General features: G+C 34.4%; 2 protein-coding genes across 3 annotated transcripts; one reads left to right on the top strand and one right to left on the bottom strand.

The window, feature by feature from the left end:
* The first annotated feature begins 6,013 nt into the window (after nt 1-6,013).
* On the top strand, nt 6,014-12,737 carry LOC131064728 (uncharacterized). 2 transcript variants are annotated; one of them, XM_057998991.2, is made up of 8 exons: nt 6,014-6,208; nt 7,930-9,864; nt 9,979-10,057; nt 10,157-10,387; nt 10,575-10,769; nt 10,884-11,416; nt 11,621-11,719; nt 11,805-12,737. In XM_057998991.2, exons 2-8 carry the CDS (start codon nt 7,951-7,953, stop codon nt 11,961-11,963), a joined length of 3,210 nt encoding a protein of 1,069 aa, XP_057854974.1. In that variant the 5' UTR covers nt 6,014-6,208; nt 7,930-7,950; the 3' UTR covers nt 11,964-12,737. The 2 variants fall into 2 exon arrangements, with proteins under 2 accessions (XP_057854974.1, XP_057854975.1); XM_057998992.2 differs by lacking the exon at nt 6,014-6,208 and adding an exon at nt 6,598-6,917.
* A 3,841-nt stretch (nt 12,738-16,578) lies between these two features.
* Nucleotides 16,579-19,434, bottom strand: LOC131064729 (protein trichome birefringence-like 24). Its single transcript, XM_057998993.2, has 3 exons — nt 18,718-19,434; nt 17,748-18,025; nt 16,579-17,597 (listed from the first exon to the last, which is right to left on the bottom strand). Exons 1-3 carry the CDS (start codon nt 19,112-19,114, stop codon nt 16,821-16,823), a joined length of 1,452 nt encoding a protein of 483 aa, XP_057854976.1. The 5' UTR covers nt 19,115-19,434; the 3' UTR covers nt 16,579-16,820.
* Between the last annotated feature and the right edge of the window lie 2,957 nt (nt 19,435-22,391).

Genomic DNA, 22,391 nt, shown 5'->3' with positions numbered 1-22,391 from the left:
CGTATAACTTTGATATAATTGATTATGGTAGACAATATTTTTTTCTGGCAAGATTTTGATCCATTCTAAATCACTTTCCACGACCTTTTATTGCATGTTAAGAATACAGAGCAAAGATTTATGGATTAGAGGCTTTTATGTTTCACTCTAGGACTTTTTTGTCTTCTAAAAAGTAGTCCACATTTCTATATATTTGTAGGCAACACATGGTTTGGTAAGGTTGATTAATTTCAATTTAGTGAAGTTAGTAAGTATGTTGAAACAATGCAAAGTAGATAGGATATCCAACATCTACATAACTTGATGATGACATCTTAGAGGCCACAATTACTTTATGTAAGGGCTAACAATTTATGCTCACATCTAATTTCTTAGAAGTTGTTGATTTATGGAATGATGCTATCAAACAAGTTATTATTGTTTACAAATATGATACTAATATCACAAACATGATGTTTGTTATAATTAATTTCAACGATTATATTAGATTAATATGAAGTAAATGATCCACATTATGTGCTAATCATACCAATCCCTTATCAAAATCAAATGATTTGGACTTACAAAATCTTAATATGAAAGGTAACAATTAACATTGATAACTCTAAACAATATAATTTGATGAGTACCACAATTTAAAGAATAAGACCCATTTACAAAAGGTATTCACATATATTTGACAATATTTTTCACTCATCATTCTTTACTCACTATATTCAAATACATTCCAAACTAAATATGCTGAACAATATAAAGCCAAAGAAGTTAAAAAAGTATAAGGATAGGTCCCCATCCAATTGCTTAAGCTAATTCTGGCTAACAACTATTGCTCAACTTTTTGAACACAATTTTTGAAACTCGTAACCCATGAATATTAAATTTAGCATCGTCTTAAATGATACTCTTAAATGAAATTATTATTAATTATAAGTTTGTAAATAAAATTTGAAAAAAAAAGAAAAAAAAATTATGAAACCACGTCATTTTTTCCAATAAATAGTTATTCCTTATCTTCAACCCTTTTTTTCAAAACTTATTTTAATTTTTAAAATAAAAAATATTTTAATTAATACTTTTCTTAATAATTAAAAATTTACATAATTTCGCCGAGAGGCGATCTACAATGGAATCGATCTTATCCGTTAACACAAAACCATTTTTATAAGAAATTGACGTGCATTCAGATGTCAAAAATCTCAAGGAGTGGCGATATAGCTGTAGCGGATTGTATTCTTGGCCAAGGTGAATATTATTGGCCAGTGCGACTATTCTTGGTTAGGGTGACCCAACTCTGCTTCAATATCTGGCAGTGATGTCAGAGGATTTGTGTAACGGTGTACAAGCAGAAAATTACACTTAATCCAATTTTGTAGGGCATTGCATCTCACTCTCATGCGTTACATTTTGTAGCGCATTTCACTCCACCATTGAGCGTTACATTTTGCACGACAAAGATGACTTAAAATAGTCAGTATTGCATAGGCTACCACTTTTCTCCATTCATACATAGCGAACATCTCTTACCATTTCTCCATTCGTTTCTTTGTTTACCTTTGGAAGTTCAGAGCCTCAACTATTTGAACATGATCATGTTCCTTTTGGTCACTGCGATAGCTATGCAATTGTATTCTCTTGCTTTCGACAAGCTTTAGGTTTGCATTTTCCTCTGTCAATATTTTATATTTAAGCCAAAGGAAGAAATACTGGCATTTCTCTCTGTATCTTTTCTAAATTTTCAATGGAGAAATTTTAGGAATTTGATTTAGAGAACAATGTTGAAATCATGGCATTCTTATTTTTATCATAGGCACACATTTGAATATTTTTATTATTTAGGTTGAAATCTATAAGTAAGTTGTTTCATAAAAGAGTTTTGAATTCATGGCGTTCTTATTTTGGAATATCTTCAACAATCTGTTGAGGAGCCAATCGATTTAAAGGTTTATATTTCATTAAATTCTATCAAATCTCTGCCAAAAAATTATATTTACATGAGATATTGCCTAGAAATCTTAAAAAATCTCCATTCATAAATTCATAAGTGAATAGCCTTAAAGGCGTGAGAGTTCAGGGAGGTTAATGGGCGCGCTGGCCTAACAGAACTCCTAAAATTTGATTCGCTTTAATGGAAATGAAGCACAGTAATGTTGTAGAATTCTTTATTGCAGTTCATGTGTAACACACTTATCTCATAAATGACGGCAAACATATCGAGGATTTGAACTGTTGATCTGTTAATAACTTTTCTTTTTTATTCAATAGTTTTCCACTTTTGCATGCCACACACAGATTTTCGTCAGATTTGATTTCTTCATAAAACATAGGAATTCATTGATTACAACAGATATGCTCAGGTAATATCTGCTTATATTTGTTTGTCTGTAAGTTCAACTTTGATATTATTGCTACATAATATATTATAGTTGTCTTTGGTTTTGATGGGCAATTTGATTCATGATGTTATTTAGTCAATGTTAACATCTTGCATTCAATTGTTTATCTCTTTATGTTGGCAGAATATGTTTTCGAAAAAAGCCCTCAGTAGTTGTACCAAAAAATGGTCCGCGGTATATTGTTTGTTAGGGTTTCTTAAATCTTAAACAATAACAAATGTTGCAGGCAGTTTATTTGTAGGCCAATTTCATTACCTCTGCCTTGTGTGAACATATATTCAGTTTATTGTGATTCAGTTTATTGTGTATATCTCTGATGTGTTTTGTTTCTAACGGACCAGCATTGCAAGCACATACGGTTATGATCTAATATCTCTGCCAACTTCAGATTCAATTGACTCATTACAGGTATTTTGCATGTTATTGTATTGTCTTGTACAAATGAAAAAAGAAATCGCATATGTTAATATTATCTTTGTTCATTACCAGGTGCTTTGAACAGACAATTTGTTCTCCATTGTGCAATCAACACAAAAACTGAGGCAAGTAGCACAATAACTATTAGCAAAGTTGAAAAGTTTCGATGACCATTTAAAAATTCCATTTTCTAGAGATATGCACTCTCTCAAATGCTCTATATTGTAGAAGCTTAGAAGGGAATTTTCAGTGCATGCAAAACTAAAATCTCTGTATCCAAATCTGCTATTATTTTGTTTGTAAACTGATTTATTTAGAAAACTCTCACAACACTATAACGCATCCTAAAAGAAAACATTAACATACGAGGAAAAAACGCTTTATTCAGAAAGAAGAAGCTTTCCGCGCTTTTTATAGTTCTTTGGATTTTGTTGAGAAGCTCTTCCATTTGTACAGTTCATCAAGGTTATTTTGGCTTTAAAAGACTTGTGGTGCAGTAAAGCACTTTCTCAAAGATGAATTATGCTCTTCTAAATAGAAACACTGACACGTATTCATAAAAATATGACTGAAATTTCTGTACGAAATTTTTTTGGTTGAAAATCACATCTCTGTAATCTGTATCATGCAGGGAAAATGACATGGTTGACCCATATTTTAAAAGTGGCTCGAGAAAGTGGTGTAATGACCGTGAAAATTTATTCCATGTTATTTGGGATGAGCTCTGAGCTACTTTAATGGGTTCTCTTTAAATTCCATTAAAAACATGCAGGATAACAAGTCACATTCATTCCAATCTAATCCAATCATATCATGTGATTTTACGTACTTAGAATAATTTGAATATAAAAAAAAGAAAGAAAAACTTATTTATCTCAATGAAAACACTTACCTCAGTCACGCACCCACTGTGACAAAAGCTTCATTCTGATCCGAACACAAATGCCCCATCAATATTGTGAAGAAGCTTTTGATTCTCCCATTTCGAGCTGGAAACGTAAACATCATTATTCTTTGTTTATGTTTGTTTTTCAATCTGCTTGGGTACAAATCTCACACGCCCTTGGTTCTGGTCTTATCGAGTCTTGAACTGGTGAACTTTGGCTTTTGTTGTTCCTAGAGTCTACTGGTGTTGCTGGGTTTCAAACTAGAGACCTTTGCAAGCTTAACTATGCCAAACCTCCCAACTGCTGTTGCTTCTTCTTCTTCTCCGACCAACAGTAAAACTGCGAAGCTGATTCAATATAGGATGAAAAAATCATGATTCACAACTACTGACCAACAGTTTAATTGCGCACTCCTACATATTAACATGTTTTAAAATGCATTGAAAAACTTTGCACCCCTACAAAACTTCAAAGAAATGAAAACACACGCATTTAGTTTACAGTAATAGGAAACATTTATTCAGCAAACACAAAGGACCCCATGAAAATAAGAACATATAAGAGGACTAACAAATGTTTTAGCAGATGCCCTTTGTTTTGTCCCCAGAGTTTTGAGGATGGCGGGCATGGCATCCCTTTCTTCGCCTGTGACTATGGCTATCACCACCATTCGACTCTGTGATAGCTTCTTTTGCCTGCTGCCCCTTTTTATCTTCTTCACTAATGGCCAAGCCTTGAACTGCATGAATTATCTTAGGAGGAAGCTCTTCCAATTCCTTCGATACTCTGTCAACATCTGCAGCCAGGCGCTCTGCCAGCATTCGGTTGAAGTCCTCTCTCACCACAACACGTAGAAGTGTAATGTGCTGAGCATCTGGAGCCATTGTATAGGCTGGAACAATCCACCCATATTTTCTTAGATGATCTGATATTTCATATTCATCGTGCTCAGTGTTGTCCTTGAGCGAGAAGGAGAAGGCCACTACAGGAACCCCCATGTCTTTGGATAATATTTTAAATTTCTCCGTTCTTTCCAGATTTTCTGTCAGAGTCCTGGCATTTGATAGTAATTTATTTAAAATTTGATAATTGTCACCAGCCCATGAGATTTTGAAAATTTTAACAATTTTGATGAGCTTCTCAGAATAATTTATTAAATTGTTAAATTCCAGTCATAGTTGGCCATTAGAGATCCACTATATAACTAAGAAAAAAATTGAATTTAATAAAATATTTGTTAAGGGAGGTGAATTAAAAACATTATCAGCACAGTGCAGAATCAGAATTTAATTTTCAATGCTTTTTAGGTAGAATCCATATTATATATGCTCTCTAATATCTAGAAACTCTGTTTTTTAATAAATTACGGACCATTGTTTGAAAGTTTTTTGTTTTCCTTTATAACTTGTTACTACAGCTATGGATGAGAAGCACTTATTCTTCTTACATTTTCTTTTACATAGGTGTAATTTATAGGAAATATAATATTTTTCAAATTAGAAAGTTGCGTATCATAGAATAAATTTAGAATATTAAATTTAAAAAAAAATTTAGAAATCATGAAAAAATAGATTTTTTTGCTTGAAATGTTAATTTAAATAGAATTTGTTAATATTTTTTTGGTAGGATTAGTGTGGGATATTATCTAAGGTTTTCATTAAAATTGTTATATGTAAATACATTTTCTTCTATCAATTTGATGATTTATAATGCATGTGTTGAATTGTTCTTATCTTCTTGCAACATACCTATAATAATATATTTATAGTGATTCTATAAATTGTTGCAATTTTTTTCTTGCATAGTTCTCACTTGTCAAATAGAAGGTATGGTGATTTATTCATTGTTTATGAATTCTGGGATACTATGTGAGATTTCTATTCGAAAATGCTATATGTAAAAATATTTTCTTCTATCAATATGATGATTTATAAGGCATTTGGTTGGTTATTTTGATCGTCTTGCATAACTCCTCTAATAACATATTTATAGTGAATCTTTTGATTGATGCAAGTATTTTTCTTGCATAGCTCTCATTTGTCACATAGAAGGTAAAATGATTTATTCATTTTTATGAATCTTAAATATTTTGAAATTAGATATCTCTCAGCAAATTTTACATAGATTTTTTAAAATATAAGTATACTAGTAAATACACTCAATATTAAATTTAAGCAAGCGAGAGGAGATAAGTCAGCAAGTTGCCTTCCATTGACCAAATTCAAAACCTTGGATTCCAACATAGGTAATTATACAATAAAAAACATATGACACCCCAAAATTTTAAATCTAACAGCATAAAATTTTCTGAGATAAAACTTGTTGGATACAGTTCCCGCCATATTTTTTCGCGCTTATAAGCTTTCAGTTCTTCACGTTTGCCTCAGAACATCACATTTTTTCCCACGTAAAGTAGAAAAACACCAGAGTAGATTATCTTCGTCCACATCAAAGCACAGACATGCGATCTGATAAGCATTGTTCGTTTCAGCGGCGTTTTATTCGATTCTGGTACGTTATTCTGTTCAAAATGACGGGGCTTTCGACATTTTTTGAGCTAAATTTGATTTATTTTTAAACATTAACTAGATTTCACGGTGAAAGTCTGTACTTGATATTTTTTGAGTGATATTTATGGATTTTTGTGCATTTGAGAGTTTTGAGCGAACAGAGTTCCTTAATGCCGGTCCTTCTTTTGGTTATTGTCTGTTTATTAGTTTACTTAATAAAATTTGTGAGCCAGGTTAAATACATTTTCTATCAGTTAATATAGTTTAGGGAACCTGGTTGTCTTTGACGTTCTTTGAGCAAAATTTCTTAGCCTATATGATTTATTTATATATAATTAATGTATTTATTATTTTTCAGCGGATATTTACTATTTGTTTGCTTTTACATTCTTTAGTTTTGAATCGAAGTTTTATATGTTTTTTTGAGCCAAATTCCATGTTTTCACAAGGTATTATTTTCGACCAGGTGCGTCTGTGTATTCGAGGGGCGTTTTCCAGTTTTTGTGGATGTAATAAATGCTTAACGATGGTTTTTACATTTTTGTGCATTTTTTGACCCAATTATTTGCTTTATCGTGTTGTGATCTAACAATTTAAAGCAAACATGGCTACTTAATGGGGTTTTCTGTAATCCTGTTTGGGCTGGTTTTGAGCGGCGTTAGGGCTTGAAAAACCCCGACCAGGGGTTTTACAGAGTTTTTAGAAGTGCGGTAAGGTTTTATTGTTTTTTTAAAATAAGATTGCTGTAGGATATCCTTTTGCAGTTAGCAGATGTTTTTTTATTTAGGGTTTCTCTATTTCTCCGTAAGATATTTTAAGGATTTTTAATTTTTTTTGTTGTTGTCGTGTTAGGTTGTATTCAAACTGTGGTTATGTTTTGTTAAGTTTGAACATCAATGCTTTACATTGCTGCACTGGACTGTGCCTTTTTTGGTTTAATATAATTCCCATGCGCGAGTCCATAATACCCTTGAAAAATATGAAAACCCAATTGAATTATTTTTGCAGGATTGAGTATTATTCAATTATGTTTGGACATTTTTGGAAACATTTTTGGAGCCCAGTTTAGTGAGGATTTTGCATTCTTGTGCGATTGTTTCTGCGTACTTATGTCTTCTTCTATCCAAAGTAACTTGGTGGAAATTCAAGTAGGGGCTTTTGGAGATTTGAGTGAGGCCTTTCTGTTCTGTTTAGAAATTTTACTCTTTTCAAGATCGGGTATAAATTTATAATGACAAATGCTTGCTCATATCAAAGGTTTTATGATTTTGGGCTTGGTACAGACACAATTGGTGTCTGTGGATTTAGCTTTATTATTTGGGGCTTAAATGGTTCTTTTCTTTTTTGTTTTACAGTATGGAAAAATTATGTTGATTGTTGCAAGTGTTTCTCGTTAATTGTTATTATTCAAGCCACTGTAAGTGGTTTGTAGGTCTGCTTTTGTCCACTATTGAGTTTGGATTTCATTTTTTCTTATTGCAAATATATCTGTTTCAGTAGACAATAGCTATACGTGTATGCTACACAAGTGGCATGTAGAATTCCTTTTGCCATTGAGTTTAAATTTGAGTAAGGTTGCTGTTTACTGGCTATTGGACCATTGTCCTGCATTGCATCAAGAATACACTTATATTTTTGCATTTTTATGTTGCATTGTATCTGAGATGCACGTTTAACAACATTTCATTGAACTGAAATTTCATAGTTGCTCATGTATTGCAGATAGTGGGGAAGTTCATTGCCATGTTGAGTCTGTTTCAAATTATGTGCTCAAAAGATGCCGTTCAGTCAGAGGAGTTTGCTGAGCAAAAACAAAAGGATTCAAATGATGCTGGGCTGTCATCTGTTGAACTTGTGCCTGATTCAAGCGAATCAAAAGCATCAATTGTGGACCATTACATAAGAACATTTAGAAATGGAAGGCTAATGATAGTACAAGAGTTGACTTCTAACCCTAGGAAAGTTAAGACAATGGATGCCATATTAGGCATAGATAAATCCACCCCTAGCCCTGGAATCAGTAAGCGCGCAAATCAAGGATCTCAAAAATCCACTCCTAGCACTGGAGTTGGGACGTGTAAAGATTTAGAATCTCAACAAGCTACCTGCAGCCTAAATACAGAATCCCAAGAAGCCATCCCCAGCCCTGCAGTCAAAAAGCGTAAAAAAGAAGAATCCCAACAAGACAATTCCAGTCCTGGAATCAAAAGGCACAAACGTTTAGAAGTCCAGCAAGCCACTCCTAGTCCTGGAGTCAGGAAGCATCAAATTGCAGGATCTCAACACAAAACTAAAAGTTTGACAATATTAAGTAGTCAGAAAGCAAAGCACAAATATCAAGTTTCTGAAAGTGCTACAGAGGACGCACCTGATATAAATGATGTCCAAGAAGGGAATTTTTTGGGGAAGCAGAATGGAGACCTTATTCACTGGAATGTTGTTGATGCTGGCAGGTCTTCAAAGAGCATGCAACAAACCTTCAGTGATGGAACTGATGATGATTCGATGGGAATATTTTTGAAAGACTATCTAAAGCATCTAAAATCAAAGAAAAAGAACAAATCCGGTAGCACAAAACCTATCAAAGTTAGCAATAAGTTGATTAATAATGGCATAAGTTGCGATGAGTTTTATTCTGGTGGAACGAATATGCTATCTGGTATAAGCTCCAGTACAAAAACCCCTGTGAAAAGGAAAAATAGGTCTGAAGAGGAAGATGACGAAACTAAAACAGGTGAAATGATGGCTTCCAAAGATGAGGAGACACTGGCATATTTTAAAGACAAGGCATTTAGAAAGTTAAAATCTCAGAGGACTAGTTTATGTCAGGCACAGCACCAAGCCGGTTTTCAATTGAATGACCAGGAGCAAGGGGTGTCTGAAGTTACTGCTCCAGAGAATTCTGGTCAAGATATCATTTGCCTAGAAAGTGCGGTAATGTCATGCACTGTTCAATTGAATAACAAGATGTTACAAGAGATGACTGATATAAATATACCTGAAAATTCTATGAAAACTATTCCTACTTCTGAAATTTCATGTGGTAAATTAGACTCGGCCAATAGTAGTGTGATGAGAATTAATTGCCAAAGCTATGCAGTTGAAGAGATGGAATTGGAGAAACCTAAAAGTAAAAGGCAGCGATTTGAAAATGGTTCTGCTAAGCTGAATTCAGAGAAGGTGCCTTATTTAGTTGATTTGGTCCTTGAACCAGCTGCAGATGACAAACACACAAGAAATGCAACACCTATCGATACTCAAAAAGTTGCTTGCGGGGCTGGATTGGATGCTGCCAACTTGTCAGTTTTGTCCGAAGAAAAATATCATGTAGGTCATCATAGATCTTTTTCACCTGGAACTAAAGTACAATTGTTTTCATCACGTGCCAATGAAACTCAAGATAAGGAGAATGGATCCTTTATTGGAAAGCCAAAATGTAATTTCATTGATCTATTTGAAGATCTAGCACACGAGAAAAGGGACAAGTCTGTGATTGAGAGTTCACAAGTGGAAAACACAATTGCGACATCTGTTGTTGATGTGATCAATGCATTCTCTGCATGTGTTGAACACCTTCCAACAGAGCCACTTATGGAGCAGGATGTTCGTGGTGAATCTTTTCAGGAGCTACCTGCAAAGTTGCCTTCTGCCAGAAAAGTAAGCAATTTAAACATTTTTCTTTCTTATTTGTCTTTGGTTCTTTATCTGTTCAGCTAGAATAACAATATGTGAGCAAGAGTGTTGACTTGTTTTCCTCTTGTGTTTATGTAGTTAATGACTCCATACTCACAGGAAAGGCTTCTACAGGCTTCGGACTTCAAACATGATTTCCCAAATTCACCATCTGCAGGTGAGTTTTATGGCCAATGAATATGTTGTTAAGAGTGCTTTTTCCAAATTATTCTGTAGTTTATTAAACTTATAACATCTGCTTGCCAAATTATCTCAGGATGTGCATTGCCACAAAGTGAATCAGATGCAGCACACAAGATGAATATGCAATACGAATTGAATGACACTAATTCAACAATGAGGGTTTTGGACTTCTCTTCAAATGATGCTGTAAATGGTTTTACTTTTCAAAGTTCAGATGCTAATGGGTTGGAGTCCCCTTGTAACGATAGGCAGTCTCTACAGGTTGATGACTTTAAACGTGTTTTCACAAAGTCATTACCAGCAGGTGAGTAACAATTATGAAGACTAACTGTGAATGTTGTAATGGGAATGATTTTTGCTAATTGATTTGGAATTTTGTCACTTGAATTAAAAGCTTGTCGGTATCAAATTATGATGGGAATTATTTTTGCTGTATTGATTTGGGAGTTTTTCACTTGAATTAAAAGCTTGTGGGTATCAATTTATGGTAGGATGTCCATCCCAGCAGTGCAAGTCAGAGTTAGATGCAGCAGAGAAAGTGGACGTGGATTCTCATCCGTGTGATGCTAATTCAAAGGGTTTTACATTTCAAAGTACAGATGTTACAGGGTCCCCTCGTAACAATAAAAGACTTGTGCATGTTGAGGATTTTAGAGTTTCTTTCACAAAGTCACCACCACCTGTAGGTGAGTGACAGTTATGGGAACAGCTAATGTATATTGTGAAGTGGATGCTTTTTCCATATTAATTTGAAGCTTTTAAGTTAATTGTGATAATGTTTGGTTTCAAAATTATGACAGGAAGTGCATCTCAGCCAAGTAATTCAGATGCAGCTAACATAAATGTGGTTTCATCTGATACAAAATCAAAGGATTTTACTTTTCAAAGTCCAGATTTTAAACGTTTGGGTAATCCTATTGTAAATAAAAGCCCAATACGGCGACAAAATTCCCCTTTTCCACACCGGAAAAGTCCTCAGTCACGCCTTTACAATAGTATCCCATTGGTAGCTGATCGTCTTGGCAGTCAGACATCTCCCCTGCCTCAAAGAAATATATCAGAGAACAATTATTTGGCAAACTATAGAGAAGAAGCTTCTCCTTCCTCAACCATCAAAAGCATCCTTAAGTCTCCAGGCATTTGCCCCACAGCATGTAAATGTGATATATGTTATTCTATACAATCTAGAGCTGAGAAAGCAAGTGCATTTACCCAGCGCCAGATGCGTGATATAGAAAATTTAGCAAACAACCTTTTAAGTGAACTCAATTCAATGCGGACTATTGTTGAAGAAAATCTGAATTCTGAAGCAGTTCGGCTTACAGTAGAGGAGGTGATCATTTAATTTTATTTCAATTTTTTGTTTATATAATTATATTTGCTTATTTTCCTTATGCATTCACTAGAGGTAGCATTGACTATAGCTTGTTATCTGGAATGTGTCTATCAATATACTGTTGCAATATAGCTCAAGACATTCTAAAATTTATTTCAAAATTAATATTTCATCTTTTAATGTGCTGGTGTGACTTAATAGATGAAAGGTGCTGCTGCTAGTGCTCTAGAAGCCGAGGAAACAACAAAAAAATGGATTGCTATGATGTCTCGTGATTGTAACCGTTTTTGTCAAATCATGGTATGTCATTTATTTTTATAAACTTAAATCCTTTGCAAGACTGAAAGAAAATTTCATTTGATAATAGTTTCTTTTTTGTTGGCAGCAACGTTCTGTTGACAAAAAACCCAGTTTTTCAATTGATTGCGAAAAGCAACAAAAAAAGATCATTTTTGCAGATGAAGCTGGCAAGGAACTTTGCCATTTTAAGATTTTTGAAAATGACGAGAAAGAGGAGAACCGACAAATGGAGGATTGCCTATGAAGGAATATAGGGATCATGTAATGAGCCAATGAGAAAATGCTAATAATATGTGAAAGATATCACTATATTTACTTCTTACACAGTGACAGGAATTCTTTTGACAGTAACAGTATATTGTTGTCAAAGCAGTACTTCACTATAGACAATGATTTGTACTGTTATTGGCTTATTTTCCAGATTAACGCACCTTGTATACTAGAATTGGGTCATTTGAGTCTCCAGAATTTAGGCATTATTATTTGAATCACTTTGGATGACATCAGATTTCCCTTGTTCAGTAAAATGGTAAGCATTCACCAACCATTATATTTAATGGACTGGAATGCTCAAGTTCAGCACGCCTCTTGGCTAAGAAGCTACGCCATGTGGCACTTTCACTCAGCTTTATCTGTGCCTGCCTGTCTTACTACAGCTCATTAACATGCAGAGAATACCATGTGGGGTTTGAGCCCATAGCTTCGTTATGGCAATTGCTCTGCCATATTACTTGATTACTGTATTCTGGATATGGAAGATCTGAGATTACTTTGTTTGCAATATATGGTCTTTTACTGGGAATTGCATGAGATAATGTATCTGTCCCTCCCAAACATTAGTCTCATGACTGTTGGACTGGTCACAAATTCCTATATTTTAAAGGTTTTGTGCAAGAGCAGGATTTCAAAAAGAGCAAGGTTTCTCATTTTATCTTGGCAGCATAAACATTCGTTGCAGGTATCTTTTAATTGACTGGCATTTTATTTTATTGATTAATTTCTCACATTCTAAAGTTTACTTCATATCCAAAGAGCACTTTTTATTGTATAGTGTTATAAGGTGATATGAACTGTTTTTCTGCTGTCTTTGTTTAACTGGGGAATTTACTTTTTGACTAAGCCTGGAAAAAAAATTAAGGTTATCAAGGGAAGTTAAGTAAACTACAATTGTATGATTTGTAATTTGATTCAGATGTTTTTGGAAAGCATACAATCCTACCAGTTTGGATTTTGGTATAATTGACTTTGTGATTGCAGAGATGAGATACCAATGAGTAGGTAAGGTAAGTTGAATTGTGAGGGGCATTTGATATTTGAAAAGGGTATCCATCTTTTCCTTTTTAAGTTGGAAAAAATGTTTGATTATTCAGCTGGAGTTTACTACTGAGCTTGGTCATGAGGTCAAAAGTTATGATTACAAAAACTAATGAAATATCCAATAAATGTAAAACAAACACCCCGAGGAAGTCCACAAGGGGTTGCGGAGGGGCAGGAGGGAGAGTGGGTCACATATACAAATTGTTCTCACCTGGTTGTAACCCAAAATCTAACTTCATCCTAGTTTTATCTTTACATGTGGTGACTGTTAAAACTTTTTCATGGATCAGCTAGGAGTTGATTCTAGGATCACCTCATTGCTGCTCGACTGCTCTACCACTAAGATACCAGCTCACTTGGTGACCAGTTCATCTGTGGTCAAGGTACGGCTCACTTGGTGACCGATCCATCTTTGTTCAGGGTGTGACTCATTCTCCAACATCCCCCCTTGAGCCATACTGCAGGTGCACTAGGGGAAGGTTGTCCAATTGGAGAAAGGTGGTTCTTGGTCCTAGACTAAGTACTATTCAGCTACTACTTGTCATTATCTTTCATCTACTAATGGGTCAGGTTCACAACATTTTGCATGCAGTCAACAGCTTTATCTACTTTCTTGTTGAATTATGTCAACAATTTGTTTATGATTCTACTAACAACAGTGGTCATGATGATCTATATGACAACATGGCATCCACATTTACCAAGATTCAATATTTCTTATCAAACTTTGGCGCTAGCAGAGATCAATAACTAGGCAGTCAAAGAGGATCACAAGGAATCAAGCAAGTCCAATTAAGAAACTTAAGTATGAGAGCAGCAAGGGAGGGGAGGAAAGCAGACCAAGGAACAGTCATGTTATGGAAAATACTTGACTAAAATTGTGCAGGTGGAAGTGCTAGAAAATCAGTTCCAAATTAAGAAATGATGAAGATTCTGTTGTGGAATCTAGGATTTTTTGGCATTGAACTTAGACTAATTGTTGTTTTCAAATGGGATTAAATCTTGTTTTTAATTAGAAAATTAAGTTGGACTGTGTAAAAATTGAAGTTCTGGCAGATGGTACTTTGAAGAACTTGTTTAGTTATGAGACTAATCTGGGGATTCTACTTTTGGGATCTGAAAATTTAGAATTAAAAGATATTTTCAGATTAAAATTTATATGGGTAAAGGGCTATGTTTCATCTCCGTAGTAGCTTACTAATAAATAATATCAACGCTTGGATGTAGAAAGGTGCAGAGTTTGTCCTAAGTATCTGTAATAGATAGTTGGGGATTTTTCAATACAATTTTAGATTGTAAACCTTGAGGTAAAAAATGAGTGATCCAGAAACTTGGATGAGTTTGGCATTTCGTTGCAAAATTATACACAGGCAGTTTGAACCTTGTGGGGATCTTCCTAAGAGAAGGCAGGCTCACTTGGAATTGTAAGATTTGTAGAATTGCAAAGTCTAGATGACTTTTTGACAAGTATCTAGCAGTTTACTGACAAGTGGATGAATGATTTGAATATCCACAAATTAATAATTCTGCTCAAATTGTCATACATTGAGATCCCTACAAATGTGCTTCTGCTCTGAGTTGATGTGGCTCTGGTCAGAACATTTTTGATCTTTAGACTGGTAGTGGAATAATAGGCCAAGAGATCAGAAATAATTTTCTTTTTTTTTTAAGTAAAGCATTTAAATCCAAAGCTGAAAACATGGAAGAGGTATTTGAGAAAGCTTGCAGGCAGAAAATATAGGTTGAGAAGGAACTGAAACCAATTTACAAAGACATCATGCAAGAGTGTCTCTTTCCTCTTTTATTAAAGAAGGTGCAGCAGTTTCATAAAGTAGAGGAGATCAAAATGTGAGGGCCTCTCTTCTTTGCATTTTTTCAAGTAGATAGAAGAGATAAAAATGGGAGCAAATCATTTGGACAAAAGCAGCACATTCTTCTTCCATAGATCTGGCATAGAGGGGCAAGCCATGAGCGGGTTTCCGATGATGTGCCACTGTATCCGTGTTCAGGGTTTTAGGAATTGAAACTGTTAGAAATATTGTCATTGATGTCAAAGGGGATCTAATGTCACTATATTTTATTGAAGGTGAAAGAGAATTAGGTGGCTGACTCGCCCATGATATATTTTGCTTTAATTCTGAATTGATTTATGTGCAAAAGCTGACCAACTATTAATGTGCAAAAGCTGACCAACCCAAATAGTCTTATATTGGCACCCATATTTGGAGAAATTGTCCAGTTTAAGATAATTAATTGGGAGACCCTTAAAAGGTGGTGTCTCAATGGAAAATCACCTCTTCGGACAAGTTGTCTCCTTTGGACAAATTATTTGCATAAAAAGAAGATGAGATGGGGGTAATGTAAGACTAAGTAAATAAAAAGAAAGCAATGTCATTCCAATACAAGCAGTTTTTTGAATAAGAGTGAAAAATGTTGCATCAGTTGTTACATGCAGATTTTATTAAGGAGATTTAAATCATCATCATTCATTGAAGAAGCAATATTCAAGAAGGCTAAAACTTTGTTCATTTTGAGGTTGGTGCCTCCCACTTGAAGAGATGGGTGTCTCTTGCTAAGTCGGTTCTTGGTAGCAGGGATTGGTGTCACTAGTGGGTTGGCGCCTACAAAGATCTGTAAGAGTATTTTACTTTGTGATTGGATTTGGACTGTATATCCAATCAGTCTTTGCTTTGTGGTTTTCTCCTGAAAGGGTTTCCACGTAAATCTTGTGTCTCCTAATTGTTAGATCCCATGTGATTAGCTTTATTGTGGCTGTTAAATTTTTAAGTGTGCTCATCATAAACCACCTAAGCTCGATTAAATTTGATCTGTAAAGGTCCATGGGTGCTTATGGTTGCATTGCTCTAACACTAGGGTCAGAGATTGACTGATATAGAATCATGATGATCCTTTTACTTGTCTGGCTCAGCTTTGCTTACATATTCTTACTTAATTGTAATGGAGTGTTCCTCTAATTGCTTTTATCTGTTTCCCCTCTACACTATCCTGCTTACTTTTCTAATCAGAATTTTCCCTTAAGAATGTTAAGTTCGTTGCCGATCTCAAATTTTGGAACAGAATCTGAAAACTACATTATGTTCTATCTTTGCAAAATCCCATTTCGAAATTTGTTAAATTGAAATTCAGTAACTTGTGTATTCTTAAAAAAAAAAGCATTCTTTCACAATGAAAAGTATAGTTTTATTATAGTGGTCAAAGATGATGTCAAAATCTAACCTTTATTTGTAACATTTTTTGTGCTCTACAGCATGTTTTTAATATTTTTTGAGTTCGGAATATTCAGCAATCAACTTTCCTTTTTAATCAGTGCAGTGTACGAGTGAATTTTTATTGGATAGAAGTATGCACGTATTTGATTGATTCTTAAATATTCAACAATACAATTTATGCAGCATTAGTAAAAATAGACAATAAACTGCAGAACAAGAGAGCATTGAAGTTGAGATATGGTTTTACAAAATTCCTGTTTGATAAATTCAATTGAGGCTTCGGATAGCTCCAACAAATACTTTGGCTTCATCAATGTATAATTCTAGATTTGCAAATCTCCTAATATATTGAATCAATAGGCCTCTGTTTAAACTGTTGTAGAACTGTTCAAAAATGGAACAAAAGAAGCTCCTTAAATGAGATTACAATTTAAAGTGCCTTTAGGCTCACACCTTAAGACCTACATTGAATATTTTTACGACCCCTAATACAAAATCATATTGAAATAATCCTACACAATATGTCTAAAGATATTGAATGCTCAGAAAACTGATTAAAGTTCCTTGAGCTTCATAAATAAAATTTCATTCCATGCATCAATTGGGCCTGGCAAGCACCAATGCAGACAGTCATTTGGAACAGGCTGATTAGCTTTGTTTGCTGACAAGAAATCGAGGTCTCTATATTTGCCTGGATGCCCATCCGGTCTTAATAGACCACAGTACGTAATGTCCATCAGCTTTATTATGGCTCCATTAGGAGCTTCTTCCTTTGTTCCATTTTTAAACTCCTCTATAACTATCTTGTGCATCTCTTTATTAACACCATCAAGCTTAACCTCACCCTTTTTGTAGGGCTCAGTTCTATTGCATGTGCCTCCGTTGGACCATTGACCATTCTCAAAATGATCTACTGTGAAGGTTTGCAGAAAAGCAATTCCTTGGAATCCTGGCAGTAAATTGATTCCTTCAAGTGCAGCTCTAATAGCATGTCTGAATGCAAAATAGAAGCCCAACTGTGTAGCATTGACTCCTTGACAATTGTGGCAACCTACTACCTCATCTTTCATAATGTAGACACCTGACTGTAGAAACCAGTGCCCAGTGGAGAGAACAAGGGCATCTGTATTTGGTAGCAAAGTCACCCATTCTGGGTCTAAAACATCTAGGTGGAGCTTTACAACTCCACTAGGCACTCCCTTAAACTCTTCCTTTGTTACTTTTACAAGATACGGTGACCATAGAACCATCAGTGTAAAGTTATATGATGGAAAATACCAGTGTACAAATATATTATCTTTATCTTTATAAGTGTTGTTTGGATGTTCAACCTGCACAGAACAAGGTTGAATTAGACATTATAAAGATCCAAAGAACCTGAAAATATCAAGAATTATTAAGAGATTACAATTTAAAATGTCCCGAGTCTAGCATTTTTTTAAATAACACTGTTTTTATCAGAGCTGTTGAAAAAAAAACACCTTAGAAAGCATGCACAAAAGAGATTGCATCTGGTTACGGGCTACTGAATCACCCACAAAAGCCCACACTTTCCCTCTAACTAATTCTAAGAACAATGTAGCATTGAATCGTGGAAGGTCGCAGCCATTTGGTTTCCATCTCCAGTATAAGTATTCCTTGTCAGGACGACCATTCCTCATGCAATTTTGGTGACCTTGAATGTGAGCACAGGTCTCATTTGTATAAAGAGGTCCCTCTGGATCATGGACCCACTTTCCTTTAAAAAGGTTGCACTTTCCTGGCATCATTTAAAATGCAAAATTAATTTGGATCATATGTGAATCAACAAGTGAAATCTAAAGCACTGATCTATAATTGGATTTTAGAATCTAGATAGATGGGCCTAGAGTATTCCAATCATGTATATAGAACTGCTACTCAAGATTTGGTTTATCAATGTACCGGGACAATAAGCTTATTATAGCTGTAATTGTTTGTAGAGATATCTCACTCAATAATTGGGTTCCTAATTCATGTATATACCCAAACAGCAAAATGCATGCTGAAAATTCGTCATATCTATATAAAACAGTCCCAATTTCCTCTTTACATTGCCCCAAGCTCTTCATTAAAGGTAGATTTAATACTTTGAACATAGGCCTTAGTTGCAAATGCCTCTTGTAAGTAATATTTTCATAAGCAATCTAATATATATGAAGATCGTAGAGATTCTAATAGGGAAACTCACAAATTCCCACAGATTCTAAAAGGAAACTTAGCGTGTACAATTCAGTCAGAGAAAGGGTACACTTTATTTACTATTATTGACCTTGAATCTCATAAAAAATAGTTTTCCCCCTTGGAAATACAAGGAGCTCGTTATGCAGAAACCCCATAACATAAACCGCATTGATAACAAAAACTATTGACACCGGTTAGCTTCCCACAACCTCTTGACTATTCATTGGCAAATCCAAAACATTAACATACCTGATTGATTGCTCTTTGAAGCTTTGCCTTCACCATCATTTACTTTTATCTGTTTGATTTGACTTATGTTCTCAAAGCTACTTGCCTTGTTCATCCCATCATTGAGAAGTAAGGAATGCATGGCACTGGCATCTGCTTTCTGTAATTGAATGGGCAAAACCAACATGGGTTGAGGTGCAAGATTTTCCGGACCACCACTAAATATAACAGAACTGAATGTCGATGTCTGGTCTACTCCAGAGATGCCTGTAATTCCCTCTATCAAGAATAAATTGGGTGAACTGAAAATGGTAATCACCAGTGCAAAGGGAAGGAAAACCACCAGAATCCATACCAGGAACAGCTTCCTATTCAAAATCAATTTTGATATATCAATCTGATGAAGTGGAGAATCCATGTTAACTACAGTTCCAGAAATAAATGGCGATGATGGTAGAATATCAAACTAGATAATATTTGAAGCCCAGTCGGTGCATTGTTTCTAACAGAAATTAGGAAGCTATGACTCCTTGTAAATCATGCGTTACTAGAATGCTGCATTCTGTATAAGGCACAATGGATTTTCTTTTCCTTTATCAAATTGTTGGGACTGAAATTTATAATGAATTGTTGTTGTTTGTTTCATATTAGTTTTGGTGTAAGAATCACTTGCAACAAACAATGTGGACAGCTATGGATATTACCTGAAAGCTTGTGTGTGCATTAGGCAACATCATTTTGAGTTTATTTATTTTACTGTGATATATCAACTGATCTCTCGAGCGAATCTCTTTCTTCTTTCTAATCTTTCTAACCTCCATGGTAACTTACTCATCTTTGGATGTATTCAATGAATTTTGACGTAATTCAGAAAATTGTTTGGTATCTGTAATGTCTTCATTTAACAATAATAATGTTTGGCATTTCAACTAACTCTTGATTGTGATTGATTTGAAAATCAACTTCAACAAATACATGCGTTACAGAGGCCTTGTGGGTGAAAGGGAACAATTTACTTCTTCAATGACCTACCATGTTGTTAACAGCTGAATCTTAGATATGTAAAATGTCAATGCATGCGTGAGCCCACAACATAAATAGCCCAGTCTTAAAAGGTGAAATCTTATGCGTTCTCATGATCACTTCATTAACAGCTCAATCTTAATATGTAAAATATTATGCAATCAAGTGATCTCAACATGAACAGGACAATCTTAATATGTAATATCGTATGGACATGTGTGCTCACAACAATAATGTTTGAACAAATCCTTCGCTTGCAATAATAGGTTGATAACGCACGTTATTAAATATATTTTAGAGATGTTGAGACATCAATCATGAAGTGTCTATATTAAATTAATAATAAGTTAGATAGATATTCCTTGGTTTTAGGTAGAGTATTCAAGATATTTATACAAAATAAAAATATATAGTTTAATGAAACTAAATGATTGAGTTAATAAATAGATGAAAAATACACATTGTCATTTAAAAAAAAGTTATTTTATTTACTACATGATGAGCACATAAGTTTTAATTTTAATTTAAGAATCATTTTACTTTATCTACAGTGTTTAATTTTAATGTGAAGAGTTGTTATTTGATAATCTACATGTTTTGCTTTTGTAACTTTCAATTTTAGAAAATCTACCATTAATTATTTAGCTTTTTGTTTTGTTTTTATTTTAAAAAGTGTGTTTTCTATGACCAACTTCTCACCAAAGATGACCTTGGGGAAGTTGTCATTCTAATGACCAATGTTAAGGCCCTTAGTTGTGATGTCTTTCCTTGTAAATTTTGTACTCTTTGAGAATTGGTTGGTCAAGATCTTATAAAGTTTATTTTGATTCTAATTCATTAAGAAAATTTATAAACAAAAGGAATATAAAATTCTTACTTGAGTTTGGTAACCTCAAAGACATCCATAGTTAGAGATTGATCATCTTGTTCAATGTCTCTTACAAAATCATCATAAAGGTGTTTTCTCTAAAGCTTCACCACATTCTTCTTTAAATTATTTGATTTCATCAGACTAGATCAACCAAATCTAGGTATATTTTTAATAATATCATTGAGGTCTAGGAGGGAATGGAAAGGGTTAGACATTCTCAATGAGAAGTTGTGTTTATTAAGACTAACTTTGCTAAAGCTTATGATCACATTGAGTGGCTATTTATCCTTGCTATGCTACAAGATTTTAGGATTTGGTCCCCACTTCATGTTTTAGTAATAATGCTCTTTGCTAATGCTTTTGTGCGCATTACCATTAATGGTAAAAAATCTCCTTAATTTGGGTTTTTTGTCAATCTACCAAGGTTGCCCTTTGGTCTAAATATTAATGTGTTTGTTGCAAAAGGCTTTGACTATCTCTTGGTTAATGTTGTTTCACAAAGCCTAGTTAAAGGCATTTCGTTGCCAAATCCCACATCGCAATATGTCAATGGCCACTTTGCAAATGATTTTTTCCTAACTCTCTTGGAGGAAGAAAACAATGTGTAGTGTAGTAAATTGTATCCCTTTACAATTTCACATTCACTTTGGACCCATTTTGGTGGTTGTACCTAATGTAGTTGGTTCATGTTTGATTGTGCTCAGTTTTGGGACCGTTTTTTAAAACTTGTTGTAATCCCTTGCTCACGACATTTATTCTAGGTCATATTGTTGGGACTAGGGTACCCAATGCCCCACCCAAAACTCCTGTCCTAGTGGACTAGGGTGCCCACCACCATTATTCAGGTAGTTTGATCCCAAATTTTGAATTATTACGGTTGGCTTTGCAAGTAGAGAGAAATTGCACCCTGATGTCAGCCTTTCTCAAAAATTAATTCTGAGAAGGTGTAAATTGCATATAAATACAACTCCTAGTCTCATTTGAACTCTAATTCTTATCACAAGCATTGCAATCGAGCACTCAATCAAGCATATTCAAGGTGATTGGGCACAAACTTGCAATCAAGGAGTCAAGCATTCAAGTTTCAACAATCATGATCAATTTTTATGTGTTCCTTGATGATGAAGGTATGCATTAACAACATTCAAGAAACATCAAGCCTTATTTGAGACATCACATTTGTCAATTCAAACATTTCCATTAAGGTTTCAACTTCGTTCTTTTTAAGGATAGTCTCTCTTTTTTCTCAAATATTGTTACAGTGGAGGTGGGAATAGCAACACGGGATTTAACTCAGGCAAGCCTTTATACAATAACATTTTTTACCCATTTCCGTGTTTGTAGGTTTAGATCCAACCATAGAGAGTGTTACAGGTGTGCAGAGCAGACAATGACAAATGATTGTAGACTTCGAATAGGCAAAAAAACTTGTACTAAGGTGCCCTCCAACCTTATCCAACACTTTTTGGCCGATTTTTCAAAGAGATGAAGCTATAGGTCCTCCTAATTTGCAATTTGTAACTTATTGTCAATTTAGACAACCTCTTATTGGGGCTCCTAGCACACTAGTTCCACATTTTTAAGTCCAAATTGTAGCTATAGGTTATTCTTTGTCTCCTCTTTTTAGATCTGAGATATCGTTTTGATTTCTAGTTCTGTATTTCACGGTTATTTCTTAAAGTTGTCAATTTCATATCATTTAACCTAGTTCATTTATGCACATTTCCCAATCTTAAATCCATTGCAACAAAGGAATCATAAACCACAAGTGTTCAACTCTCCTATTAGGATTGTAGTAGAA

Source organism: Cryptomeria japonica, chromosome 8, assembly GCF_030272615.1.
Source record: "Cryptomeria japonica chromosome 8, Sugi_1.0, whole genome shotgun sequence".
In the NCBI taxonomy this organism is placed as follows: Eukaryota; Viridiplantae; Streptophyta; class Pinopsida; order Cupressales; family Cupressaceae; genus Cryptomeria; species Cryptomeria japonica.
The sequence above is the reverse complement of the archived record's forward strand: the minus strand, read 5'-3'. Positions and strand labels throughout refer to the sequence as shown.

Coding starts and splice junctions, on each gene's coding strand:
- LOC131064729 (XM_057998993.2), bottom strand. CDS start 19,114: ATGGATTCTCCACTTCATCAGATTGATATATCAAAATTGATTTTGAAT. Junction 18,026..18,717: donor TTCAAAGAGCAATCAATCAG/GTATGTTAATGT, acceptor AAATGATGCCAG/GAAAGTGCAACCTTTTTAAA. Junction 17,598..17,747: donor TTTTGTGCATGCTTTCTAAG/GTGTTTTTTTTT, acceptor TGTTCTGTGCAG/GTTGAACATCCAAACAACAC.
- LOC131064728 (XM_057998991.2), top strand. CDS start 7,951: ATGTTGAGTCTGTTTCAAATTATGTGCTCAAAAGATGCCGTTCAGTCA. Junction 10,058..10,156: donor CCCAAATTCACCATCTGCAG/GTGAGTTTTATG, acceptor AAATTATCTCAG/GATGTGCATTGCCACAAAGT. Junction 10,770..10,883: donor AAAGTCACCACCACCTGTAG/GTGAGTGACAGT, acceptor AAATTATGACAG/GAAGTGCATCTCAGCCAAGT.